The sequence below is a fragment of the Hippocampus zosterae genome, chromosome 18 (assembly GCF_025434085.1).
Source record: "Hippocampus zosterae strain Florida chromosome 18, ASM2543408v3, whole genome shotgun sequence".
In the NCBI taxonomy this organism is placed as follows: domain Eukaryota; kingdom Metazoa; phylum Chordata; class Actinopteri; order Syngnathiformes; family Syngnathidae; genus Hippocampus; species Hippocampus zosterae.
Window position 1 is genome coordinate 10,854,595 of NC_067468.1, and position 26,344 is coordinate 10,880,938.

Consider the following 26,344-nt stretch of genomic DNA (forward strand, 5'->3'; position numbering starts at 1 on the left):
CGCAAAGAGATAAGACGAAAGTGCGGCTGCAGTGACACTGCAGTACATTAAAAAAAAAAGTCGACCACGCATGCGTATTATCGAACGTCAAAATAATGTTTCCTCGAGTGGCTCGACCGCTACCACGACTGGGTAACAGGCACTCCACGGTGATCGCGAACGGTATGAATTTCTACCGCTGACGTTCTCGAGTATAATGGGAAAGGTTGTGACGTGCAGCGTTTTGAAAAATGATTGAAAACGGGAATAACTCTTCCGGTGTAAATGACACGGTGGAGGTCGAATTCCTGCTAACATTGAGGGAGGGCAGTTACTAGTGGAGATAGTCGAAATTAGCTGGTTTTATGTTGCAGCCGCGTTGAAGTAAACGCTTCTATACTCTTTTATTAATTTATTTGTAATACTGTTCAAACAGCCTCGTCGGTTTTGGATGGAATTGTAGCTGGAGACGCGTTGCGGTTTTTTTGTTGATTGATTTTGTACAACTCGTGTCCGCTTATGTGTCATTTGTATTAAATGTGAACACATCTTGTTTGGTGGATGTGCAATTGGTGAAAATTAGCTTCAAAATGATTGTCATATCGCATATTTTTGCAATAGAGCAGCGTATTTCCGGCTGGACAAATAAATTAATTTCTTTAAAATATCTGCCGTGCAGCTGGGAATTGGTCAGTGAACTGGGATATAAATGAGGGAACACAGATTTTTTTTCTCTTTGCAGTAATGATGTTGGTATGAGATTGCTCATCCTGCCCCCCCCCCTTTTTTTTTGGCTCTGCAGCATGTGTCAAGCGCAGGAGCAAGTTGACAGATAGTCGATACCATGAAGAACTTTATCCTGGACACATCCCCACCTCTCCGATTCAAAAGGCCTTGCTGGCAGTGGGCTCGGGGATCGCCGCACTGCAGGACCCCTACAGGCACGGTGAGAAAAGTCAATCACAACACTACCTGGGCTTTCTATTTTCCCTTTACTTTGCATATCAAGTCGAGAAAGAAGAGTAGGTGCTGCCCACACGCACATAAGTCAACCTGAAAGTTTTGTCAAGGAAAAGCAACGGTTTTAGACACCAGGTGTCTGATCTTGTCCGCTTCTTCAGTGTCATTGTATCTTAAGAGCCTTTTGTATGAAGGAACATCTGTGATTATCCCAGACCTCATCAACTTTCATTTCATCATATTGTGTTTTGTTTGTCAGTTAGAGTTTCATTTCCACAAAACAGGTTCTGCCCTGGACAACATTGTGGTTAGTCCGTCTGTATTTCTCTTCCGAGATACCAGGCTTGAATCTTGGCTTTGGACATTTGATTGAATTTCCTTCACAGCCACATTCCCATGTTTATTTGTGTTTACCTGCCTGGCGACCAATCCAGTGTTGACCAACCCTCACCCCCAAAGTCAGCTGAAAATGATTTCATCTATTGAGGACAAGCGGTATAGAAGGTGGTGGGAATGAATGGCCATCTCCTCTGGTGGTGTCGACCAAACGCATAAGGATTTGCCATTGTACATATTGAACCAATTTAAACAGATTATCAGTGTGGTATACAATTTATGCAGATTTGACATTTGATTCGGTTTCGTTATTTAACTATGAAGAGAAGTAAGAGTTGATCAGTGACTCATTGGCAGTCTTAGCTTGGCCCGTTAAACTGCTTCATATCTAAGGTGAAATACAAGCCAATCAGATAGTTAAGATGCCATTAAGTGATTTAACGTTTTTCACATGACGAGAAGTTTGGGCCACACAGGAAAAAGGAGTTTACGATCTAACCTGAGGTAAACTTTTCTGGGTTAGAGCTTGGTTGATAAAGATACAGGAGTTGATAAATGTCGGGCAGACCTCCAGATACAAGATTAATGGCACAAGCTATCCGAACAACATCCGGAAATGCTAGGATGATTCTACTTGAAGGGAATTCACAACATCAGCACTCGCATCCGTTTTTTTTTTTTGAGCATGTTAAGGAGTAAAAAAAAATAAAATAAAAAATCACTCTGAGCACACCCTTGCCACATGATAATCACTCAGGATTGCATTTTGTCGACATTATTCGCAAGGCGGTCCAGACTCAAAAAATCGGCCCGATTATCAGTATGTGCGTAAATCTGTTTAAAAAAAACTGTCCTCCACAGACATGGTTGCAGTGCTCGGAGAAACGACAGGCCATCTGGCCTTGCTAAACCTCAGGGACCGCATGAGAAACGACCCAGAGGGATACAGAATTCTCACGTGAGTCGGCACAGCAACATGATCCAAAAAGTCTTCATCCGGCGGCCCCAGAATAGAGTTTTTGGTTTTTGTCATTGCGAAACTGTAGGGAGAGACCCAAGATCCGCCTGTCCACACTCGATTTGGAAAAGATGGCCTCCTTACCCGAGGGATCTTTTGGTCGGGAATACATCCGTTTCCTGGAAGACAATGTGAGTTCATTCTCAGTTGAACTGACCGACAGCATCTTGACACGTTTTTTTTTTTCTTGGATTCTAAGCATGTGACGCCCGACTCGCGGGCCCACGTGAAGTTCGTGGACAACGAGGAACTGTCCTACGTCATGCAGAGATACCGAGAGGTCCACGACCTGCTGCACACCTTACTGGGAATGCCCACCAACATGCTTGGTGAGCAGGGACCTCATGTCATTTTTCTCTCTTCATTGCGATGGAATTTAGTTACCATGTTATCGTACACGGACAAACAAATTACCACACCGCACCCAAAAAAATTCAATCAATCAAACTATCCCCAGGTGAAGTTGCTGTGAAATGGTTCGAAGCCGCTCAGACCGGGCTCCCCATGTGTGCCCTTGGAGCTCTGTTGGGCCCGCTTCGGCTCAACGCCAGGTTCAGCTTTGTCATTCATTGCCCATTATTCATTTATTAACACAACGCCCTGGTTGATTTGTTACATGGTTTCCTTTTACAATCTCTCCCCAGAAGTCTCCAGTCGCTGGTCACATCTTTGGGCCCGTGGGCGGTGCGAAATGGCCTGCAGGCTCGTTGCGTTCTGTGCGTCTTCTACGAGAGGCGATGGGAGCAGAGCCTGGACGATCTGAGAAGAGAACTCAACATCCAGCCACCCCCATAAATGCTCACTGAGCATTCCTTAACACGTAGAAACATTTGATGGACTTCAGGTGGGGAGTTGTGTGTGTGTGTGTGTGTGTGGTTGAGATTTTAACAAATATTTTTGTATCAAAGGAAATTAAATCAAAGCCTCACTGTTTTTTTTATGACAAGTGAGTAAATGATACTCCTGTGCCTTTTATTTTGCCTTTATTGATAGGCAATACTGACCCCTTGTGGCTGTTTGCATCAGTCTCTGAGAAAATGCCTTTTATCGGATAATGGTTTAAAAAAAAAAAGACGTTATTCTTCATGTTTCAAAATTGTAATTTCAAACACTTTCCAGTAGAACGTCTGTTCAATTTTTTTGGTGACATAATTCAACTTTTTGTCTTGCTGAAAGTCACTCGTTTGAAACGGTAGCCCGGTCTCATGCAAATGAGCCACTGCTCATTTATTAAATAACGTTCCATAACAATGGGGTGAAAGATTTACTTGGTTGCTTCGTTTCACACTTGGGCAGGTACTCCAGAGGCGCAGCAATTTGGAAACAAGATCTTTAAAATTACATTTCCCATATTACGGATTGAAGAAATATCTTGATTTGCTCTATAGTTTTATATTGTTAATATTAGCATGATTGAAATAGACTACGAAAGGGAGGTATGACTACTGCAGACCAGAAAGACGACAATCATTCATTTACCCAAAACACTAAATAAACAAAACAGTTTTTTGTGTAGACAGCATTGGCATTAGGTAGATGACAATTTTTTTAATTATAAAAGCATTATTAAAAAAGTCAAATATGTGACAATATAGTACCGTAACATCTGTAATTAAAGCCCACTTCAATCTCAAAACTACGATAATAGTAATCCTTCGCATATTCGCGATAAATACCCTGATTTCACATTTTTCGTGTTAAAGGGGAAGTCTACCCCAAAATGTTCTTTACAATAGCATGTTCTATGCACCTCCAGTAGTCTGAACAGGGCATTCTGTTTCATTTTGTGTTTGTGTGATATGAGTTAACCAGCCAAATCCATCTGTTTTCTGGCGCTGAGTCACAATTGGTTGTTTCCTGAGTTACAAGCAACCATGGTGTCATTTTCAGTCGACAGCAAGAAGCAAAATGGAACCGGCGAATAGGACATATTGAAAAGAACATTTTAGGATTGACTTCCACCTTGAAGTAGTTTGTCAGTTTCAGTGTAATATGGTTATACTTTGGTCAGTCACAGCAAACGCAGGCAGCAAAGGGCCGCTGAAGTTAGGCGTAACACAGTGCAAGACAGCAGCGGACTCCGGTTCGTAAAACAGCAGGGTGTGACTGAGCCAGTCCAGCAGGACGCCCACCCTTTGGGGTCTCGTCGCCAACCGGAGCAGCACCTTCTCGCCCGCGTGCCAGAAAGAGTACTCGCCGTCGTAGTGGGACAGCACCCACGATTGGTCATTGTGTCCCAGCCGGGCCACGTCCCCGGAGCCTTTGCGCTGGAGCCCAACGTAGCAGACGCCCACCTTGAAGGCGGCGCTGTGGCCCACATCCACCACCCAGCTGTGAGTGCCGGAGGACAAAGACAGGGAGCCAAGGGCATTGGGCCAGCAGTCGAAGCGCGCCGGGTCGTAAGGCGGCGGCTGGGGGGGCTTCTTGTGGAGGAAGGTCAGAGTGCAGCGGTCGTCGGAGAGCAGCAGGAGGGGATTAGCGGTGCGTTCGTCAAACTTTAAAGAGGGCAAACCGTGAGCTGCAGACACAAGGACGGGATGTTACGAGAGGGCCAGTGTTGTTCTAGAATGGACAAAGGGCCACGCGCTAGGACTCGCATAGAAAATGGGACATGCTACATGACTGCAAAAAAATTAAATGGAACCAAGATTGCATATATCGAATCAAGGCGAAGATTTCATCTTAGTCTGTGAGTTTGTCCGATTCTGTTTTTGTGTGTCTCCAGCAGGTGGCAGAGGAGGACCTTCCCTCCAGCGGGCACACCTGCAGCCAACATTAATCAGCCAACTATTTAAGGACTTCCAAGTTGTCATGGATCTGTCGGATGGTTCATCCGGCTAACGGCTCTGCCAACAAGTAGTGAATTCTTCCGGACGTTTTAATGCTGCCCTATAGTTTTTAATTATTTCTCACGTTTTTTTCCATCACAGACTTTTTGTTTTATTGTTGTCTATTTGACAAGCTGTTTCCGTTTATACTTTTTCCTTGCCTTTTGCAAGTCTTGGGTTGATTTGTTTTCCTGGTGTTTTACCAGCATCCTTTGTTGTACTTTGTCAGTCATGCGGCCTATTTTTTGTTGTCAATAAACCTTTTTGTCAATGACAATTTGGATCTTCAAAAACTTTTCAGGAATGGAATCTCTCTCATTTTTCTATTGCTTATCCTCTTTAGGGATGCAGGTCAGCAGGACCCTATGCAAATGTCATACTTGGGACCATCATAAACCAAGGACCTCCTGTATGGATAATGCACACGACTGACCTTTTGGCCTGTGCAGCATGGCAGTGGCCCACATTCCCCTCAGCAGCTGGCTATCGCTGCAGCCCGGCCTCATGTTGAGTTGCTCCGTATCGCATGGCCGGCCCACTCCCTCAGCCTCCTCCACTCTACAGGAAGAAGGCACATTGACCTTATCTGATGCATTTTACCACCAATCAGGTATGGCAGCACAATCACTTAATTGACATCCAACACGATAACCGTGTCAAAGGAAATACAACTAGAACGCTGACCAAACAATGCTAATCCTATGTGGTGGGTGACACTATTGCACTCCAGTCCCATAGGTGGCAGTAGTACAACAACCATGCAGCAAACATTGTGTGCAAAAAGTCCCATCTGCTGGCATAGCTGGGTCATTGTTCTAATTGGCTCAAATGCAGTGGTCCCCAACTATTGTAGACAGAATGATTTTATATTTGAGAGGAACATCTACCGGCAAGAAAGTCATGTTAGCCTGCCTTACCTTTCGGCAATCTCCCGAATGCCCGTCTATAAGTGGAGACAGAATGCAAATCTTAAATAATTTATGAGTACTACTATCTAAAACAAAACCATGTGGACTACGACTCACCGCCAGTTGTGCATCCGGAGAGTGCGTTAGCGTGTGCACCAAGCGGGCGCGTGTTTGTGACAGGCTGACCATGGCCTGGCCCCAGTGAGCCCTTTGGGTGAGGAGGCACTGCTCGACGCGCTCCTCCTCCCGTTGGACCTCCTCCAGGAGGCGCTGCTCTTCTTCCTCGAGGGCCTCTCGTGCCGCACTGACCCGAGCCACCACTCGCTCCCGAGCCATGCTGGCTGCCACCTATACCAGTCACGCGCATAAACAAGGAGCACTGAAGTAGTCATTGTCCACAATGACATGGTGTGTATGAGTTTGGAGAGAAACAATCAACATGCAACCGATTTCCTAGCTAGCTGATTAGTTAGCTGGCTAGATAACTAATCAACAAACTCAGTCCTAACTAATTTATGCCACCCCCAGCTAACTACCCTGACAATCTTAACTATGTAACTAAACAGCCAGCCCTGAATGACTGACTAATGATGAGCGATAACTAATCATCCACTCACTAGCTAGCTAACTAAATGAAAACAATAACTCCTGCATCTTCATTTTTCAGAATTGTGCATATAGAAAGTAGTTTTATGGAACCGATTATTTTGAGAAACAAAATATTTTTTAGTTTTATTTTTTGTGGAATTGGGTGAATTTGGACACGTCTCCCACCTGAAGCTTTTGCTCCTTGGTTGTGAGTGTGCGCTCGATGAACCTTTCCATTTTGAGCGCCTGCAGCTGCATTTTCTCACACACATCCACTAGGTGATTCTGGTTGGGACGAGGCAGCGGGAGGGAAAAAAAAAAAAGAATGAGCTGTAAGGTGCAAATGCAACGAGAAAATCCTGTCTCTGGAGAGGAATTAGATGGGGATGATAATAAAGAAAAACCTGATAGACATGTCACACACCCTTACAGGGATTTACATGTTGATTTATTGGTGCTGTCAGATGTATAAACAAATTCCACACAATCCACTGCTGGCCCTTTGGCTTGGTATGTGCTCACAGCCAGTGTCCACATCGTTTGACATTAAGTATACAAAAGCATTGCAACAACCAATGCAAAGCCACGCCCCTCACAGATATGTGTGCAAGTATTGTTGGTTAGAAATAAAGGCTTATACATCACTTTGTATGGTTCATATATGATTGTAAATATTTTAGCTTTCACAGCTTCAAAATCACAGCACGGTTTTTGACCGATTAACACGTTGGCCTCAAAGTGCAGAGGCGCAGGGTTCGATTCCGGCTCCGGCCTTCCTGTGTGTAGTTTGCATGTAGTCCAGTTTCTTTCCACATTCCAAAAACCTGCATGGCAGGTTAATGGAACACTCTAAATTGTCCCTAAAATTGTAAATTTCCCCAGTGTGGGACAAATAAAGGATATTTTATCTTAAAAGCTGATAGTCGCTTCTTCCACTAGTTATACAAAAGATTTTAAATCTTGATTCGGATTTCAATCCACTGAACTGAAAATTTATTTTTGCAAAATGATTGTCATTACCTCATATTTGTAAATTTTGCTATTTTGTTACTTAACCGTTTACTCGTATTTTCCATGTAAACTCAAACTAATCCAGGTTTACAATGTGGGAAGGAGATGTGGTGCCCCCCCCCCACGCACCCCGCCCTTCTCTGTTAGTTAGCCGCCCAACTGCTCCCCACCGCCCCTCCCACCACCTCTCTTTGCCCGCCACTGCTCGAAGGGTTTTTCATACAAATTACAGTATTTAATGAAAATATTACAAACAACCGACAAGTCTGCACAACACCGTAAGAACAGCGCAATCTGCAATAGTACGTTTAAAATGTGTTTATTTAAATACGTCTTTATTTATTAGCACGTGCGGCCTTTTTACACATGTTTAAAAATTGTCGAAGATGCAGGAGAAACCGACGACTAAGACTCACCCGGACTTCAGTGACTCTGTCGGCCAAGGGGGTCACGGAGTGTCCATGGCAGGAGCCAACTATGGCGCAGTGGGAGCAAATCAACTTCAACTCGGTCCCACAGAACCAGTCCAGCTCGGACTCGTGCTCCACGCACGTCTCACTCTCCCCGGAGAAGATCCCGGACTCATTGTCGGAGGTGGTGGCCATGACAGCGGTCAGAGCAGGTGCCTTCGCCCCGCCGCCTGGCTTGTTCCCAGCGGCTACGGAGGAGGAGGAGGAGGCGGCGTCCACCCCGAGCGCAGCGAAGATGGGCTGCTCCGCGGGGCTCATCGCCTCGCTTTTTACCGCCGTGGAAGTTTCCTCGCCGTTCTTCGGTGAGGTGAAATCGGGGAGCTCCTCAGTCATCATGGCAGCAGGTGTGCAAGCGGGACGCAGCTGAGTCTGCGCTGTAGCGCAGGTATAACAGGTGAGCGCTACCCGGAAGTAGTGAGATGTGTCAGCGCTGTTGTGTTTGTACATCTGAAAGTCCAAGCTGTAAATAATTAAATAAACGAGTAATATTACAATTTTATCAGCAAAAACTCCCAAGACATGTCCCAAATTGATCAGGAAGTCGAACTTGTGGGTTTGAAGTTTCTCTTCACAGAGGATAATATATGACTGTGAGGATAGATATATTATCATACTTAGTGTTGCATTTTAGGATTAAGATTAAGAACCAAATTAAAGTCAAACAGTTGGAGGTTCTTAAAAAAAGAATACAAAACATGTAGTTATTCTATTTTATGTTTAGTTTGACAGCAAACTTAGTGAGAAATTGGCCTCAACAATTTGAATCTTATTTTTAAAAGAATGTTTCATTATTTGCCAAGTGCTGCTTATTATGAAGTCAGTTGCGTTCACTACTGTCATACAAACGCTTGTGTCTCAAGTTTATGCTAGCAAGTCAAAGCCCAAAACGATGCCTCGTACCTAAAAAACAACACACCACTTGGACTCTCTTTATCTCCGTTAAATAATTGTAAGCAACTTGTCGTAAGTGTGTTCAGGGATAAGTAGTAAAATCACACCTCAGCAACAGCCTATTTTGCAACAGTGCATGTGCATCACTCCAGGGGAGGAAGACAAAATAATGACATCCTTTCCCTCGCTATCATTTTTTCACCCACAAAAGACCTTTTGTGAAAGTTGGGTACTTTTTGGTGAGCCCCCGCCCCCCTTTCTACCGGCCCATCTGTGTGTAACTGGATATGAGTGATTGACAGGGTAGTTCTGGGATATAATTTCCAAATGTTTCACTGTGTGACATTGTATTACCAATAAAAGGAACAGTTTCACAAGTTGGTCTGATCGTCAAGACTTAAGCAGTTTTTGATTTGGTAACTTTTAAAACAGTGTGGTAGATAATTGTATTTTTGTTTTGACATATTTTTGTTGCTTTGGTGGTGTTCCGTGAGATTTTCCCAACAGTCAAATACTGTATGTATTTTGACTCAATAGAGGTTCGAAAACACTGCAGTACAGCTCATGCTGATAGGACATGAAGGCAACTGTGTGCGCGCCACCAAAAACTTGCGTCAATGCTGCTTGTGAAGCCAAACGTCATGCATCGTGACGTCACTCTTGGATTTTTAGCGTTAGCGTTCACGATTAATAAATAAAGTCGCTAATTGATTTTTAAAAATTACTTGAAGTGATTGACAAATCCCACTGAGTTTGTCACCAGTTATTCGTGAAAACGGATGTGACCGGTCACGAGGTGATGACGTAATACAAGAAATAGGCGGTTTTTAGCCATAACTCGATGCCCATTGGGTATAAAGCCGGAAACGAATGTTTTGAGAAAACATAACGGTCGTTTTGATTGGCCAGTCAGACAAGCATTTGCTGTCGCCCCGCCTCACTTTCGGAGCTCGTCCTCCTTCCCTGCGCCAACTGCCAGCGGTGTCACCGAGGCCGGGCTGCCGCCGGAGAGAGTCCGAGCCACTTAACCCGAACGGTATCGTAACGGGGCTTTAGGGGGCCGCCTCCCCCAGCTGACGACGATTATTACCGGCTTGGATCCCACGCCTCGCTCTTTCCCGATGTCGGACTTCAAGCTGGGGATCGTACGGCTCGGCCGTGTGGCCGGGAAGGTGAGCAGCCATCCTGGGGTTGCCATGTGCCGCCGGGGGAGGGCCCACGGGAACTCAGAAGGAGCCAAAATTTACCGTTTGGGGGATCTAATCGAGGTTTGGTAAAAGTCGCCGATTGATGATGTTGAAATTTTAACAATTTAGCCTCGTTTCAACGCATTTAGAGAAAGCGGCGGCGGGTCGCCTTTGCTAGTGCCGCTGCCAGCTCCACCACGCATTCTCGGGGTAAGATGCTAACGCTAACTAGCATTAGCAGAGGCTTTCGGCGTTTTTGCTGTTATTTAATTATTGTGGCTAAAATGGCTTATTTCCCTCGCAGCGATTTTGCCGCGCCGAGGTTGTCGAGGCAAACGCCTTATTGTTCCTCACCGCGAGGTTAATGACACGACGACGAGCAACCGAGCGAGCGTGGCCACGCTAGCACAGACATTTGGATTTTAAGACGAGGAAGCCATTGCCCAGACGCAGTCTTAAATCTTGGCTCCCGCTCATACATAAATCCGTGTAAATGAGGAAAATTCTCCCCCGTGCCCATAAATTCTCCCCAAATTATAAATTGCTTTTCTAGTCAATAGATGCGTGGTAGTCATGAGAAACGTTTGGGGTGGAACATTGTTGTTGTGCCGGCTGGCGGGCATCATAGTGGACACTTGGGCTGTCACATCGCGTGTTTCCACCCGTGTTTCATGCGGATGACGCTGTGGTTCCGACTTTCGGCTTGCCCGGGGAGGACGGGGTGGTCTCGGGTACATATCACATGGAATCCCCCTACGCACGCACACACGCTCACTTAAGACACCCTGTGAGGAGATGGAACGTGACTAGCAGTTTGTGGACGTGGACACGTGGATCTAAAATTTGTTTGAAAAGGCACTCTCCGAAAAATATTTAACAATGTATACAACTGAATATTGTTCGAAATGAATGGGCCAATAGAAAAGCATGGATGTGGATTTTAATGTGACTATGCTTATCTGCTCAACAACTTTATTCATAGATGACTTTAAAAAATCCACCAGTTCTGAAACAAAGCACTGACAGTAAATAAAACTGAGCAGTACACGCAAATAATAAATAGGGACAGACTGATCATCGGCTGGGCCATTTATCCTAAAATGCAGAATATCGGCATCAGCCTTAAAAAAGTAAGACAGCTGATGAGATCAATTTAAATATAATTTCTGGCAACCTTGAACACATCTGTTCACTTTATAAAAGATGCATCCTTTGCTTTTGTGTCAAATTAAAACAAGGATAAGGGAACATTTTACATTTCAGTTATTATGAAATTGGAAGAATTTTGACATCCAATTGCCCATTTTCCCTTTTACTAAAAATTAATATTGACTCCACATGTCATTCATTGGCTTAGCAACTCGCAGTTTCACCGGAAAGCTACTGATCCAAGTTTAGGCACTCTTGTTCTTTTATAGTGGGGGGGGGGGACTCATTCTTCAACTGGTGAAACCACACCAGTTATGCTTCAAACTTTGTCTTTTCGCCCTGTGCCTACTAAATTGTCCAATGTGTCTATTTTGGACTGCAATGCAACCTCATTTGTATATTATTGAACTTTCAGACAAAATACACACTGATTGATGAGCAGGACATCCCTCTTGTTGAAAACTATGCCTTTGAGGTAAGGACACACACCGTAGCCCCCCTCAAGTCTTTGTCCACCCGACGTTAAAGTGTGTATGTCTTGCCAGGCGCGCATGGAGGTTGATGCAGACGGTAATGGTGCGAAGATCTTTGCCTACGCTTTCGATATTGGCAAGGGACGCTGGGCGGGAAGGCCGCTGCATGAGCTGCTCTGGTGAGTCTTTAGTTGTTCTGGCAATTGCCTGTCGGTTAAGATGGAAACTGATCCTTCCTTTGTCTCGACAATTAAGTTATTAACCACCTTTTGGATGACACGTCTTTTTCTTTTTTTCTCTTAACCGTGTCACTCCTTGTCTGGTTTCTTCAGGGAGAAGCACCGAGGAGGCATCGCCCCAAGTTTCCAAGTCATTCACATCAACTCTGTGACGGTTGACAACAGGCTAGACAATCTGCGACTGGTCCCCGTGGGTTGGAGTCCCAAACCGGAAGAGATTTCCAGCAAGCAAAGGCAAGGCTGAGAAGTTGAGATTGGGGGCAGCTGGGATCTGCAAATGACGCTTTGGTGTTTTGTCATCATGCAGTGAGTCATCGGTTAATTTAAGATGATTTTTTTGGGCAGGGTGAGACAACTGGGATACACCCTAGACTGGTCACCAGCCAATTACAGGGCATGATAGACAACCATTCACTCACATTCATCACCCATTGACAATTTAGTTTTCAATGAAACTAAAGTGACCTTTACCCACTGCTCCCCCGATCCATTAATGCTTCGTGGGCCATTTGATATCACGACACACCATCTGCGTGTGGCGTCTTTTTAGACATATTTTTGTCAGACATTTTATTCTCTCCCTTCCACGCCCCCCCCCCCAGGGAGCAGTCACTGTACTGGCTGGCCATCCAGCAGGTTCCGGCAGACCCGGTGGAGGAGCAGTACCTGGAGCTGAGTCGCACACGCTACTACAATGCCAATGGCGAGCTGGTGGAGGAAGAGGAGTGCTCGTGCACGTACTACGAGTGCCATTACCCGCCTTGTTCGCTCATCGAGCGGCGGGTGAGTCGTCGACTGTGAAGAAAATGTGCACCGCGTTCCAAATTGGTAGTCTTTGGTTCACTTTCCAATTCGATGTGATTTCAAATCACAATTTGCTAGGCTGATATAGAGCAAAAAATAAAATTTCTGTAAGGCCGAGTCCCCTCCAAATCCCGTTTCGTTATTACGATAGACGGCCGAAAAATGATTGCTGAATCATTACTTTTTGCTCAATTCCAAAAATATCATTCATATGAAAAATCAATTTTGATTATTTGAAAACTATCTATTGAACCAGAAAAGATACACTGGTGTTTTTTGCCCGGTGCTTCTCTCTCTGTACACATTTTTTTCTTTTTAGTTTAAAATGGCTTATCTTAATCAGGATCCCTCTCTGGAACGTGGCCAAAAGTAGCACTCGTGGGGGGTCGGTTTTGTGCCGGTTGGTGCCGTAAATCTTTGTTGGCTGAAGCCGGCTGCATCCCGGCTTCGGTTTATAGCTTGACGCAAATGGCCAGCCTTTTATTTTTTAGTTTCTGCGCAGAATGTTTTCCAACCCGTTGCCTTTCTTCCACAGCTCCGGGAGTTCAACATCTGCGGCCGCTGTCAGGTGGCTCGCTACTGTGGCTCGCAGTGCCAGCAGAGAGACTGGCCCGCCCACAAGAAGCAGTGTCGGGAGCGCAAGCGGGCACTGGCCCTGGAGTCGGAACCGGAGCGGTGATCGGCAAAAAGGGATGGGGGGGGGTGGGGGGGGATACAGCGTTTTGATATTGGGGTTGAGGGCGTGGGGAAGGCGAGAGACTGAAACCACAGAGACAATGGCGCTCGCCTCACTGGTGGATTGGAAGTAGGTGATTAACAGACATCGGCATACACTTCCACAACCGTATAATTCCCCTTGCTTCTCACATGGACGACAGGGAAAGTTTTTTTGGTTTTGTTTTTTGTTTTTGGGGGGGTTGGTGACACCCTCTGAGCTCGACCTGCTGCTGCTAATCGTTTCGCACGCGAGAGGTAACGACTTGTCACGCCGACGAACTGGATCACGCTCGGATACGGACGCCATCTTCTGTTCGGATTGGATCACACTAACAGTATTTTGTGCGCGTGCGTTGTATGTTCTGCCAAGGACTCGGTGTGTGTGTGTGTCTGTGTGCGCCCGCACACATATCTTCCAAAAGGGGCCATATTCCAATTTAATTTTTTATTCAGTCTAATTAGACATTTTCACTGTTTTGTAATAAAGTAGCTGCCAAATTGTGGCTTTTATTTTCATCATTTTGTTTTTGCAGACAGCGGTACAAATTTCAACCATTGAACTCACCTTTGTGTATCTCTCCACTATTTATGAACATCTCTGTTGAATATTATTGAAGAATATGTTTGTAAAGCTGGGTGTTTCAAAAAAGTTGACATCTGTGCATAGCATAGTCCCCCCGCCCCCCACAAATTCAGCAAACATCAGTCCAGTTCCCTTGACTTAAGAGTCTGCACAAGGCAAAAGTTTTAGGAAGCTCACTGGTACTTTTTTATTGATTTAATGACAGTAAGTTAAACATGACATGGCCAATTATACCGTTCGGCTAGTGATGTGAAGTAAATATTATAATTTCAACGACACGTTCAAACTATCGACTTGAAAACAGATGTTCAGTATGCATCTGAACATCAGACATGCCACGTCTTCCGTTTTGCGTTCCACTTATTTTTTGTCTTTAGTTTTTTGAGGGTCTAAATATGCTGTCAGGTTTTTTAAAAATTGAATTTCCTGTGAATTGCTCACTGCACACTCTGACTCATGAACACATTTTCAATGCTAGTGAATGTCATTGAAGTTGAACGTTTTTGAACATCTTTAAATTCAGATCATTTGAGCAAGAAATGCCTGTTGGTACACCACAAAATGATGTCGGGATTTTTGGAACACCCTCCTATTATTAATATACATTTATATTTTTGGGTTTTCTGATTAAAAACATTTTTTCTGTTTATCTGAAACTAGGTTTGTGGAGATTGATGCTTTTCAATGGAAAATGACCGTTTGGTACTTTTGGCATCGCTAATTAATGACAAGAAAACAATACTCGATTAAAACTATGACGGCACTGTTTTTCATGACGAAGTCCTCCCATTGGTATTGTTGCGTGTGTATGTGTGTCTATTTTTTTCGGGGAAGGGGAGGGGGGAAATTCTATCAATGGAGCTCTATTTATTTAAAGTATTTGTGAAACTTTTTTTTGTGGTGGTGATATTTGAAGGAAAACTGAAGTGGACAGACAGTATAGAACGGTTTTCAGCTTTTTCTTTACTTTGAAATCGTGTTAGAGCTAGGCACTACTTAATTGTTTTGTTTATTTTCGCAGCCCTTCCAGGTTTCCTCCACAAAAAACACTGTTCACAGAAATCTTCCACAACGTTGAAAAACTTGAACGCCCACCCCTCCTGTTTGCTTTTGGATTTTTTTTTTCTTTACAAAGTGAACCACCTCCTCGTTTGTTTTGTGTCGACTTTTTGACTTGCGCCTTCACCCACAATGCACATGCATAGTATGTCTTCTCTGATGAGTCCAGACATTTGCAGCATGTGTCCCACGTTGACATGCGACTCATTGATTGTGTATTTTGTCAGTGTGCGTGAACGGGTTTTCACCACTGCGTTAAAACCCCGGTCCCATCTTAGCGCGTTTATCCGAGACAGGGTGTGATTTCAACCATCACCCTGCGCTCTTTTTTTTTTTTGTAAGAAAATGAACATGAATCACTTAGAAATTAAGAGCTACAATATGTGACTAGAGTCGGGCGATAACAGTTGCTTTTCCTATGTAAAATGATGCTCAAATAAAAAAATGAACAAAATGAGGGTCTTCCAATGATCTGTTTTATTTCTATCCGTTAAGCGTTTCACTCGATCAAGTGTGAAATTGAGCCACCTAATAAATCTTGAGTTATCAGCTTTGTTCTGAAAACCTCTCTGCCCCACTATGACGTAACAGTGGGGCTAATTAACAACCACCCACGGTCTGCCAGGAATGGGCAACTCCACTCACCGGGGGCTGCTGTCCTCTATGTTGTAGATGTCTCCCTCCTCCAACATACCCGATTCAAACAGTAGAGACCCAAATATTCTAAAACGTACGACCGATAAAATGTCACGTTACCATATTACGATCCATCGTATTTAAAAGCGAAAAAATTGTAAATTTGATGCACGAAGAGGTGCAATACCACCGCCGATCTGTCAGCGTCGCCCTAGTTTTTGCACATCCTTGTACTCTTGTTTTGTAAGTCTCGGACGGCATCCGGGCGCTGGTTATGTCAACAAAAGCTGATGTTCCTATCCGTGAAATAGCTTTAAAAGTCAGATTGTAATACACGACATGGTCAATCTTGGTCTCACTCGAGTGGACGACGAGCTGGTGGCGAAACACCCGGTGAGCGTTTATATTTTAGCGTGACGTGTTTTGTCTTTTGCTTCATTATACACTCACGATACCACTTATGTGTAATATAAAATATAGATGAATATATGACATTTTCACCCTTCATTTTAAGTAATTTTGTCTTTCAGGGCTTAGAAAGGTATGCCGCCTGTCAGTCCTACGCCTTCATGAAGGGGACTGGAAGCTTTATTCTTGGTACTTAATGCATGTTTTTTAATTTATGAATTTTATTGCAATTTTTACTTATTTTACCAACTTGGATTTTTTTTCCATTGCAGTTTTGCATTGTCCTGCTGAAAACCTACACTAAATAGGAGCGAAATAATTTCCAAATCTCCAAATCTAGTACTGTAGTTACCACATGAGGGCTAAGAACCCTCAGGCATGTGTGTTAGAAGATGCGGACCAAAGAACTGGGTCATATGTATTTGCTACATCTCTGAGTCAATTATTTTGTGCATTTCATCTTTTTGAGAACACCATTTTGAGCCAAAATGCATATATTCTTTCCCAATTGAAGATGAACAGAAATGCCACTCCAGCCTCACGTTCTGCTTACATTGGCCACCAGTGGGCAGTGTAACAAAGACATAAACACGATTTAATATGAGTGTTTTTTAGCCTAGGATAAAAAATGAATCCCTGTAAGTATTGTTGGATTGTCAAATTGTCAATCTACAGTTTTTACTGCAATCTAAAAAAAAATTGTTCACTACCCGTGAGCCCTTGCCATGTTGTCATAATTGTTGGATATCGTATCATTTCGCCCTTCTCTTACAGGTGCTGTTGGCCTTTTTGCCCTGCAGAAGATTCTACAAAAGAGACTTGCATATCCCTTGCAGTGGAACCTTCTTGTTTCCATCGGTGAGGAATCAATATGTAAACCCCCGCCCCTGCTTTTTAAAAAGTCTCCAGCTCTTCTTTCTCTCAGTGGCGTCATCGGTCGGCAGCTATGCTGTGACACGGTGGGAAACGCAGAAATGCTCCGACCTCTGGTTGCTACTTGAAACTGGCAAAGTCCCGGATAGGTTGCAGCCACAAAGTACCGGTAAGTCCCTGGCTGAAAGTGCTGTGCAGTATGTACGTAGGACCGGATTGATAAACATAGGAGACTTTTACTGTTGTGGTGCCTTTAGGTACCAGTGATCCAAGTGATCGTCATTTCGATGGTTTTGTTGTTGTTGGTTTTTTTTTTGCTTTGACTTGCGAACACAAACCTTATGTTTATCTTTGTCTTGTAGTGTCGAAAGCAGAGGAACCATCGGGGAGTGGGAAGACAAAATATGGCGATGTGATGGATTAAAATCTTTTAACCCTTTCATGCAGCATGATAAGCTGCTCACTGTAGTAACTGCCATCCCTGAAAGGGTTAAAACGAACAATGTTATACAGTGTTGCCTGTGTGTTCTGGGAAGCTGGTCTACCTCCCAGTACTGTTTTTACATAGGAAATATAATTTATAAATGATATAATTTGTCATATTTACGTGCACAAAAAGTGCTTTCTCCCTTTGTGCCATCATTAATACGAGGATAAAAAGAGACATTGCAAGTCAGGCTTTAGTGTTGCTCTTTTTTTCTGTTTTTTGGCATCAGATATTAAGCCTATGATCTGGTGTTATTTTTTTTGAGGGGGGAGTTGTTGGCTCTGTAATACGTTTTAGACAGCAGTATCACTCAGCGGATGCTCAACCATGAGACTCTGCTGGGATTACCTGTCACATCATTGGGAGGTTGGGTGAAAATGCTCGATTGTATTATGGACATCACCCTCCGACTTGAGGCATGTTCCTAAATTTGATCAGGTGTGGTGAACAAAAAAAAAGCCCAAATCCGGCCTACCACTTCAAACTAAACCACCACATGTACTGTTCCTTCCAACAATAGTGACTTGCATGATAAGTGAACGCGGTGATCAAAGGTCAAGCTTTAATGCCCTCAAGAACATGCTCAATCGCTAATTCTCTGCGCTGGCAATGCAAGCTCGCAGCAGTGGCGTGACAAAAACACTGTTTCCAAATCCAAATTACAAAAAAAAAAACAAGGGAAATGTTTTGGCTGTATCTTCAGTGTTATTTATTGCCTTTCGAGTGCAGCTGCGCCTGTGAGCATCCTCCCATTGCAGTTACTCAATGTTATTCCACTGTCACTTTGGCTCGAAAAAAATAAAATGCTCAAATGCTCACGATCCTTTCACCCTATTAGCCCGCGAGTCTGTGTGCATGGGCATGACAGCAGAAGAGGAAAGCGCAGACAAGTGTCGGGAGTCAAGCCATCTCACCGTGACCTCCCTTCTCTTTCTGTCACTCACTTTCTTTGGGTTATATAATGCCGGCTCACGCGCTCAGCCAGGCCAATGCAAACCCTATTTTCAACATTTCTGCAATACCCAGCTACCACAAGTAGCGCGATGCACTGGGGGGGGGGGGGGGGGGGGTTAGCATGTTCGCCCCTGGCTCTATTTGATCACCACTGCATACGCAGCCCACGGGCTACAATTGATGCTCGCCCAATATGGTCTGATTAGGCAGAAGTGGGCCGGGTTTAAATGATAGGGAATTCAGTGTTGTTCCAGTATGAGTCACTCTGGGACGTTTGCAAAACAGATGGAAGGGAGTGTTCAAGCCCCGACAGGTTGGGACTATACACAGTCAGTGATTCGGGAAGGTGGAGAAGAAATATTTTCAGACGTTTGACTCCTTCAAGGTGAATGCAACAGCAAAAAAAATTGTCATTGCAAAGTCTCCAGTGGACACAATATGTACCCTTTCGGGAATGTAGGAGGACATCGTGGAGAAAACTCGGCTTCTTCTCCGTCTTTAACACTAGCTGCATTTTTCAAATCATATAGAGGAGAAAAAAATGCCCCAATATAAATAACGTCCAGCCCATGAGTAATGCACGTTTCACACAAAGCAACTCAAACTGAAGTTTACCTCCGCTTTGCACCAATCAGCGCTCGGCTGTGGCGCGCCTCGACCAATCGGCGGGCAGGAAGCCCTCGCGCAAATTACGTTTGAAGGGCGGTGCTGGACTCAACACAAGGAGGAGTGGAGTGTGGACGATTAAAAAGTAAAGTTACATGAGCTAACGCGGGACTAAACATGACTCCCAAGCCTTATAACCATCTCAGAAAAATAAGCGTGACAGTTTAAAGTAAGTCAAATTGCGTGTTTCGGGTAGTTATTCTTTAAAGCTAGGAAAAAGTTGTCCGGCTCGTGGTGGTTTATGCTAACTGGAAGTACTCGACTCGGACGACTGGAGTCATGGCTTTGATAGCCACGGAGCAAGGCAGCAAAATGAGCGTAGCACCGGCAATTTATGCCCCAGTTGGGCCCAGGAAAGACGCCTATCACGGGAAATCCCAAGCCAAAGATGGAGACTATTCCACGGACGGACTGCCCAAAGCGTTTCTTCACAGTTTGCGGACCCTTTTTGACATCCTGGACGACGCCGGTCGCGGTTACGTCCATATATCCGAGATCGAGAGCCGCTGGCAGGGCGCCGACACTCGGGAGCTACCCGGCGGGGTGTTGAGCTGCCTCCGCCGGGTCACCCCTCCGCACGGCTGCCTCACGTTCGAGCGCTTTGTGGCGGGGCTTCGCTACTCGATGCTTAACCCGGAGAATCGCTGTCAGATGAAGGCGCAGGCGGCTGTCCCTCCGCAGCCCGCCCCGCGGTCCGCGTGCACCCGGGTGGAGAAAAAGGTCCGCCCGTTGGCGCCGAGCAACGTGACCAACATTCAGCCGCACCGGGCGTCCTCCCTGATCAGTCGGCCCAGGCCGGAGGAGGGAGCCGGCCACCCGGTATGCGGACCGGCCAGGTATGGTGCGGGCTATGAGAGACCCGGTCGGAGTCTTGAGCGGATCCCGGCCCCTCAGGAAGCCGGCGGGTCTTACAGGGTGGAGCCGGGTCACGTCTCAAAGCCACCCCAGCATCAGCAGAGCCGGGTGAGATCCATCGAGTCGCTGGCCCTGGAGTCACCCCAGCTCCAAGCAAGTATGTGCAACCCAAAGCTGTTATGAATGACTTGATTTGGTGGGAGTGAAATTATAAAGCGGGTTCCCCCAAAACAAAATTTTAAAATATGTTCTTTAAAAAAAACATCAACAAAGAGGCAAATATGGGGACACTCAAGCATGCAGGGGTCCACTGTATTTGGTAAACAGAGGTTTCGCTGGCTCAAATTTGGGCAGAGGTGCTCGCATTCCTGATCACTGGCATACATATATTAAAAAATAATAATTTGCATCAACAGTAAAACTGTAGAATCCTGCTAAATTGTTTTTTACCCGGCAATACAGTACACCAGACACGTGCCAAATATCCCTCCAAGATAGTATATGAAGCGTCATCTGTCTTGATCACAAGGGCATTAAGATGTAAATATCGTCAGTGATTACTGGTCCCTGTTTCTTGTTTTGACAAAGTGCTTCTTAAGTGTTTTGCATGCTGTTCAAGGGACTCATGTTCAGCTTGTTGTAATTCATTCAGTTATTAGTGTCGTTCGAGTCAGGCTGGGTCATATGTCATCCTTTGGTGCCACTGCCGACGATCAATTCTCCCCCGGTGTGCGAGAAGTAACGCTGTAGGAGTCCTGCTAGCTCATTATCTCACTCGTACGTCTCCTCGAGTCGCTCTCACAACCATTCTGGCTGGCTGTCACACACGCTCAACCCACTGATGAGTCTCTCTGGGTTAAGTCTGATCGCCGCACAGCCAGCCTCGAGGGTGACACTCCCTCACTCCCTGTTAACTTACTTCACTCGTTAGAAAAGTTTGGAGTGATGTTTCCACTCGGCAGCACGCACTGGTTCAGGCTTGTGCTGCATCTGACTCTTCACAAAAACGCAAGTGCGCACAAATGCACCATAGCTTCTTTTGTATTATGCTACGATAAATACATGAGTGATTGTAATTGCATTTTCATACAATTGATTTAGCATTTTTAAAAAAAAGATTAACGCTGATGATTGTTTTATTTAAAAGTATCCTATTGATTATCCCGTGGATCAGCAGAACGTATATAGCTTTAAAGGGTGGGCCCTAACCTGGTGAGTGATGTGGGTGTCAGCAAATGAGAGTGTAGAGTTGGCTGGTTTTACGCAGTGGCGTTTGTGTATTTCTGTCAAACTGAGACCAAAATGTCCAGTCATGCACACAATAAAAACAAATGTCAAGTAACAGCAAGGGGTTAAACCAATGAGTCCATTCGTCGCTATGTCGACTTTCCTGCCCCGAGGCAACGTCATCGATTAATCGCATATCAGGTGTTTTTGGCACGGCACGTCTTCTAATTTACAGAGGATTTTCGACTCATCCCTCTGCTGTCGTCGCCGGTATATAACGAGTTGGTATAGTAAAATTTATCATTCCCTCTAGTCCAGTCCCGGTGTGGACCGACAGAACAGCTCTTGTCCGTGCCGTAATCTCTTACATGCTGCCAAACTCAGTAGGATTAGGCCAGATTACAGGACGCTGGTCAGGCCTCGCCAAAAGCGTGACAGCTGTGAAATCTCCCACCAAAAAATTCTGCCAGAAGTTCACATTCTCCTGGAGGTTGGACATTTAACATGGTAGCAGCCCTAGCAAAACGGCCATACTTAACCATATCTAACTACTGCACGCGTTATTACTCATTGTAGTCTCAAAAAAACCTTCGGTCGAAAACATTGGGTCGAAAAGATTTTCAACGTTGACTACTCCGACTATTTATTAAGCCTTTGTCTTGCTGTGTATTTTACAAAGGATTATTAAGGCCACACTGAAAGGAAGAAAAAAAACAATGGCACTGAGAGATTAAATTCATTATCTTGTGCGTAAAGACATACCCCCCACCCCAGTTTTTTTTCTCCAGAGAATGGGGGTAATATTCAGAAAAAAAGTTGGCTATTTTCACCATTAAGTTCTATGCTTTTGAGATTACTATTGTAATATTATGAGAAGAAAGTAGCATATTTTCAGGAACATTCCACTTTGGCCATGTGACTCCGTTTTGAATGGCGCCCTCGTGTGGTAACAATTGGCAACTGTGTGCTCCTCCTGTTTTTGTTTTTTTTCTTTCAATATCAAATATTGTCCCATCTTGCAACACAAATGACCAACCATCGCTCCCACATGTGCACAGGTGTTCCCAAATCAACTTTGCCCAGATCCCAAAGCGAGTCTGCGACGGGCTTCAGCGGAGGCTCCAGGCGACACAGCCGCGGTCGCGAGGAGCAGAGGCGCCACACGATCACCAACGGAGTGGACTACGAAATGGTTGGTGTGCTGCTCCAAAACGTCCTTCAAAACTGTCACGTGCCTTTTTAACACACGGCGTGACCTTCGCATTGAACTCATCAGATGCGTATGAGGAGTGATTTCTAGTGCCCCCTCCCCCTAAAAAAAAAAAAAATCAGATTGGATAGGCCCTAACTCACCCTGTGATGCTATTCTGCAGAAAGGGAACAGATGGACTGGACAAGTACATGTTGTTGAGTCACAAACTCATGTCACTCGTGGAGAGAATAGAGCAACAAAAAAAAAGTTGCATTTCACCTCCTATTGGCTACCCCGTTCCCCTCCCGGCCCCCTGATCTCCCCCCCAAATCACGGTGCAACTCCCACCCTCCCCTCCGGAGCTCAATGCCTCCCTCCTCTCCGCTTTTCTCCCCCCCTCGCCTTCCACCATTTTCCCACCTTCCGTCGCATGCCTGATCTCCTCCTTTCTCCTCGCTGGCATCTCTCTTTCGCCTCTGCGTCCGAGGAGGCCCGCCGACTCCCCCCCCTCCCCTTCTCCCCTTTCTCTTCCTCCTCTCCCCGCCCCCCTCCTCCTCCCCCTTCCCTGTGTCCCTCCCACCGAGGCTGACTCTGCTGCCCCGATGGTAGCGAGCCGGGTCGGGTTCAGGGGCCCGGTGGACGCGGAGGAAACCGGCCCGGCCTGGACGGCGGTGTGGGCCGCGTACACCACCGTGTTCATCCCCCTCAGCAGCAGCCTGTACAGCGGCAAGGCCCTGCACTTTTTCTTGTGGGTGAGTTGGGGGAGGTGGAAGAGTTGAGTTGCAACTTCTCGGTGAGGAGTTTAGTATCGTGGATTTTGGAGCGATGGGACCGGTTTTATATCATGGAGAAAATAAAACGGACCACAACTTATTTTTCATGAACACTTTGGCCTACTACATGACTGTGGATAATTTGTGTATTTTAAGGCTGGTCATTTTTGTAGTACGGTACTTGGATAGTGAAGTTAGTATTTTTTTTTTCCCCGTGAGTACTTGGCAAAAAGTTCTTGCCTTTTAGAAGCATGTTTAAGATACCCCCCCGCCCCCGCCCACAATAATCCTTCTGCCACCGTTGTTTTCGGCGATTGTTGATTGCCTTGACCCGCAGTTGTGTTGTCGCCCTTTCATCCTTTGTGTCGAGCAGCCTGTGCAACTGTTGTGCTGTTACGGTGTGTGTGTGTGCTTGGAGTATTTGTGCGCCAGCTGGGCTACACACACTACTTTCAACCCCCCGTCGCACTTCCTTGACACCCGCTCCCTCATTTCTCCATCAACGCACTCACTTGTCTGCCTTATTTAGACACGAATGAGTTCAACCTGCTCTAATGTCGTTGTTTATATATGAGATGGAGGGATGGAACCATGTAAGGGACACATGGGGAATTGGGGTCGGCGGGGGGGGGGGGGTCGGCGGGGTGGCTAAATGCCAACGATGAGGCCAGAATTGTGCAGCACGGACAGCCAGGTCAGCACAACTCTCATAGACATAGAGGGGTGGCCGTCATTGAGGCGCTGGCTATTTACTCCATTCTCGGGTTGTTGCGCGGTTGCCATGACGCTGGACCGATAGCTCCTCTCGACATTGTTCAGGATTCAGTTGGACTCTGCGTCTTTGTGTCTGCGCCTTCCGCACAAAAGAGCTCGCTTTCAAGTTGTGTCGACAACATGGCGTTTGCGCTCCTTTCAGCTTCCTAAAAAAAGCTCCTTTCTGTTTTCCAGCTGAAGCAAATGAAGGAGCTGGAACAGGAGAAGGACTCCTTACTGGCGGGCCTGGAAGTGGTGGAGCGTGCCCGAGACTGGTACCAGGGCCAGATCCACAATGTCACCGAGAGGCAGCGGCAGGTCGGGCAGAACTCCCAATGCACGGTCAGTCAAGATCCAGGATAACCCAAAACCTCCATTGCACATCCTATAGGGAGAATAAGTGGGGGCTTTTTTTTGTGTGTGTGTGTGTTTTTTTTAGGACTTTTTCACTGAAGCCAACCAGAGTCGCATCAACATTCTTATTCCCAAACTACAGGAAGTCAACCGGTGCCTCAATGACCTTATTTGCTGCAATGGAATGGTGAGAATCAACCTGTCACACATCACACTTACCACTGCTATACTATATCCAACCTACTTTATAGTTTCCTGCTCTCATTTTTTTAATCACCCCCCCCCCCCCATTTTTCCATCCCATCCTTCCCTTCCGGTGGCGGTCAGCCGGGAGCACTCTCCACGACCTCGCAGCCACCGCTTCCTGCTCCACCACAAGCCATCCTGAGACTGAAGGACCAGAACAGACTCCTCACACAGGTCTCCCCCCGAACCCCCCAAGTCCATTCCTCCCAATACTGCATTGTTGTTTTCATTTCGGGATTTTCTATCCTTCTTTCCTCATCCTTGTCCTTCTCCCACACAAAGGAGGTGACCGAGAAGAGCGAGCGCATCGCCCAGCTGGAGCAGGAGAAGTCGGCGCTGATCAAGCAGCTGTTTGATGCGCGTTCCCGCAGCGTCCAGGACACCAGCACCATGGACTCCACCTTCATCTGACCTTTACGCAGTAGGTCGGATTCATAAGACTGACGCCGTTTGTTTACCCGACTGACCCTTTGTGGCAGCCATGCACCTTTTTCCAAAACCCCTTGACTGCAACTTGTAACGTCGTCACTCCACAAGCTAATTGTGCACTCCGAGAGGCAGAAGCACTCCAAGGCACTGGACACCCAACCGCTTCATTTTCTTGGCAGTCGGGCCATCCCGCCCAGTTTTTAATAGCCCATATTGATAGCCCCGAATGCAAATATACCAGAAACTATGATCCCCAAATACCTAAAATCTCATTTCATACTAGCCTTATGAAATCAAGTGGCTTAAAGGCGGTTTAATTTTGAAAAAAATGTAACAGAAGTGTGCATGTACACGCACAGGCAGCAAAAAAAAAAAATAATTCTGCAACTTCCACCAACAACCCAGGCTAAACTTAGCTCCTCCCCTAACATACAAAGCTTCCATTTCAGTCAGGAGGTATGAATTCCACAGACAGTGGTGCCTTGAGAGACAGGTGACCCGCTGTGAGTTTTTGGCGACACAAGCTGCCATTCTGCCGAAATTCCTTACTGTCAAAGTAAACATAAAACAAAGGCAATTACACATTGTGTATTTAAAACACTTAAACTATATTGCCTGATGACACCCCCCGTGCTTGCTTAATGTTTTTTTTAGATCATATTTAATGATCTTATGACCACATGTGCTACTATCATAAAATGGTATAGACGGGGGGGCTGGAAGGGAAAAACACATTCATTTCATTAGGAAGCGATGATTTGAGTCACAACTGTGTTCACGGAATGGATTAAACTCTTATCTCGAGGCACGACAGTACTTGGTGCTTCAGTCTAATTACTGTTAAAACTACACATTCTTCCATGCAAACCATCACCTATACCTTTTGTTTACATTTTCTTTTACATTTGGTCCCTTCCTCTGAAACAGAAAGTTTACCCTTTGTTTCATTTTCAATATTCCCTCTAAGACACAAAATCTACATTGACTCTGGTTGGAGTGTTTTTTTTTTTTTTAACAGAAAAATGCTTTTATATTGAAGTAGCATGTGCGATGTGTTATTGTAACGTGATGATGGAGGTGGCGGGAAGTCAGCCTTCAAACCGACATGAGGTCGGTCCAGAGGAGGAAACAAAATTGAAAGTTTGCTCGCTGAGGAAAGCGGAAGAAGGATTTACTTGTTTGGAAAATGTTTCAAAACACCCTTTGGCACACCCATTTCCATGATGCAAAATTGACTGTTTTTGTCCTCTATGTGACTGCATGACCCATCATATTGATCCTGTGAAGAAGT

At 45.4% G+C, this 26,344-nt stretch overlaps 5 protein-coding genes across 11 annotated transcripts; 4 read left to right on the forward strand and 1 right to left on the reverse strand.

Annotated features, from left to right (window-relative positions):
• Window positions 1–39: 39 nt before the first annotated feature.
• Window positions 40–5,609, forward strand: coq4 (coenzyme Q4 homolog (S. cerevisiae)). 6 transcript variants are annotated; one of them, XR_007959909.1, is made up of 9 exons: window positions 40–162; window positions 782–925; window positions 2,137–2,233; window positions 2,322–2,424; window positions 2,493–2,622; window positions 2,751–2,844; window positions 2,938–3,137; window positions 5,019–5,149; window positions 5,465–5,609. XR_007959909.1 is itself a non-coding variant. In XM_052051811.1 (8 exons), the coding sequence occupies exons 1-7, from the start codon at window positions 96–98 to the stop codon at window positions 3,086–3,088; spliced, it is 786 nt and encodes a 261-aa protein (XP_051907771.1). In that variant the 5' UTR covers window positions 40–95; the 3' UTR covers window positions 3,089–3,137; window positions 5,019–5,398. The 6 variants fall into 6 exon arrangements, 3 of the variants coding, with proteins under 3 accessions (XP_051907771.1, XP_051907770.1, XP_051907772.1); XM_052051811.1 differs by lacking the exon at window positions 5,465–5,609 and having other exon boundaries at window positions 5,019–5,398; XM_052051810.1 differs by lacking the exon at window positions 5,465–5,609 and having other exon boundaries at window positions 5,022–5,398.
• bspry (B-box and SPRY domain containing) lies at window positions 3,545–8,564 on the reverse strand. Its single transcript, XM_052051800.1, has 6 exons — window positions 8,045–8,564; window positions 6,804–6,902; window positions 6,147–6,377; window positions 6,039–6,064; window positions 5,555–5,679; window positions 3,545–4,811 (listed from the first exon to the last, which is right to left on the reverse strand). Exons 1-6 carry the CDS (start codon window positions 8,543–8,545, stop codon window positions 4,276–4,278), a joined length of 1,518 nt encoding a protein of 505 aa, XP_051907760.1. The 5' UTR covers window positions 8,546–8,564; the 3' UTR covers window positions 3,545–4,275.
• Window positions 8,565–9,932: 1,368 nt separating this feature from the next.
• On the forward strand, window positions 9,933–14,061 carry zmynd19 (zinc finger, MYND-type containing 19). Its single transcript, XM_052051813.1, has 6 exons — window positions 9,933–10,161; window positions 11,741–11,800; window positions 11,871–11,977; window positions 12,131–12,271; window positions 12,640–12,820; window positions 13,377–14,061. Exons 1-6 carry the CDS (start codon window positions 10,111–10,113, stop codon window positions 13,518–13,520), a joined length of 684 nt encoding a protein of 227 aa, XP_051907773.1. The 5' UTR covers window positions 9,933–10,110; the 3' UTR covers window positions 13,521–14,061.
• A 1,999-nt stretch (window positions 14,062–16,060) lies between these two features.
• tmem141 (transmembrane protein 141) lies at window positions 16,061–18,438 on the forward strand. 2 transcript variants are annotated; one of them, XM_052051815.1, is made up of 5 exons: window positions 16,061–16,229; window positions 16,367–16,433; window positions 17,019–17,102; window positions 17,170–17,280; window positions 17,480–18,438. In XM_052051815.1, the coding sequence occupies exons 1-5, from the start codon at window positions 16,176–16,178 to the stop codon at window positions 17,539–17,541; spliced, it is 378 nt and encodes a 125-aa protein (XP_051907775.1). In that variant the 5' UTR covers window positions 16,061–16,175; the 3' UTR covers window positions 17,542–18,438. The 2 variants fall into 2 exon arrangements, with proteins under 2 accessions (XP_051907775.1, XP_051907774.1); XM_052051814.1 differs by having other exon boundaries at window positions 17,170–17,556.
• Window positions 18,439–19,232: 794 nt separating this feature from the next.
• On the forward strand, window positions 19,233–25,432 carry sapcd2 (suppressor APC domain containing 2). Its single transcript, XM_052051805.1, has 6 exons — window positions 19,233–20,236; window positions 22,365–22,498; window positions 24,220–24,366; window positions 24,464–24,565; window positions 24,706–24,798; window positions 24,907–25,432. Exons 1-6 carry the CDS (start codon window positions 19,504–19,506, stop codon window positions 25,033–25,035), a joined length of 1,338 nt encoding a protein of 445 aa, XP_051907765.1. The 5' UTR covers window positions 19,233–19,503; the 3' UTR covers window positions 25,036–25,432.
• Window positions 25,433–26,344: the final 912 nt, after the last annotated feature.

Excerpts from the sequence above, each read along its gene's own strand:
- bspry (XM_052051800.1), bottom strand. The coding sequence starts at position 8,545 with ATGTACAAACACAACAGCGCTGACACATCTCACTACTTCCGGGTAGCG. Across the intron at positions 5,680-6,038 it reads ATTCGGGAGATTGCCGAAAG|AGTGGAGGAGGCTGAGGGAG; the intron begins GTAAGGCAGGCT and ends TTCTTCCTGTAG. Across the intron at positions 4,812-5,554 it reads CATGCTGCACAGGCCAAAAG|CTCACGGTTTGCCCTCTTTA; the intron begins GTCAGTCGTGTG and ends TTGTGTCTGCAG.
- zmynd19 (XM_052051813.1), top strand. The coding sequence starts at position 10,111 with ATGTCGGACTTCAAGCTGGGGATCGTACGGCTCGGCCGTGTGGCCGGG. Across the intron at positions 10,162-11,740 it reads TCGGCCGTGTGGCCGGGAAG|ACAAAATACACACTGATTGA; the intron begins GTGAGCAGCCAT and ends TTGAACTTTCAG. Across the intron at positions 12,821-13,376 it reads GTTCGCTCATCGAGCGGCGG|CTCCGGGAGTTCAACATCTG; the intron begins GTGAGTCGTCGA and ends TTTCTTCCACAG.
- sapcd2 (XM_052051805.1), top strand. The coding sequence starts at position 19,504 with ATGGCTTTGATAGCCACGGAGCAAGGCAGCAAAATGAGCGTAGCACCG. Across the intron at positions 20,237-22,364 it reads GTCACCCCAGCTCCAAGCAA|GTGTTCCCAAATCAACTTTG; the intron begins GTATGTGCAACC and ends ACATGTGCACAG. Across the intron at positions 24,566-24,705 it reads TTATTTGCTGCAATGGAATG|CCGGGAGCACTCTCCACGAC; the intron begins GTGAGAATCAAC and ends GGTGGCGGTCAG.
- tmem141 (XM_052051814.1), top strand. The coding sequence starts at position 16,176 with ATGGTCAATCTTGGTCTCACTCGAGTGGACGACGAGCTGGTGGCGAAA. Across the intron at positions 16,230-16,366 it reads AGCTGGTGGCGAAACACCCG|GGCTTAGAAAGGTATGCCGC; the intron begins GTGAGCGTTTAT and ends TTTGTCTTTCAG. Across the intron at positions 16,434-17,018 it reads GACTGGAAGCTTTATTCTTG|GTGCTGTTGGCCTTTTTGCC; the intron begins GTACTTAATGCA and ends CTTCTCTTACAG.
- coq4 (XM_052051811.1), top strand. The coding sequence starts at position 96 with ATGTTTCCTCGAGTGGCTCGACCGCTACCACGACTGGGTAACAGGCAC. Across the intron at positions 926-2,136 it reads GCAGGACCCCTACAGGCACG|ACATGGTTGCAGTGCTCGGA; the intron begins GTGAGAAAAGTC and ends TGTCCTCCACAG. Across the intron at positions 2,845-2,937 it reads CCGCTTCGGCTCAACGCCAG|AAGTCTCCAGTCGCTGGTCA; the intron begins GTTCAGCTTTGT and ends ATCTCTCCCCAG.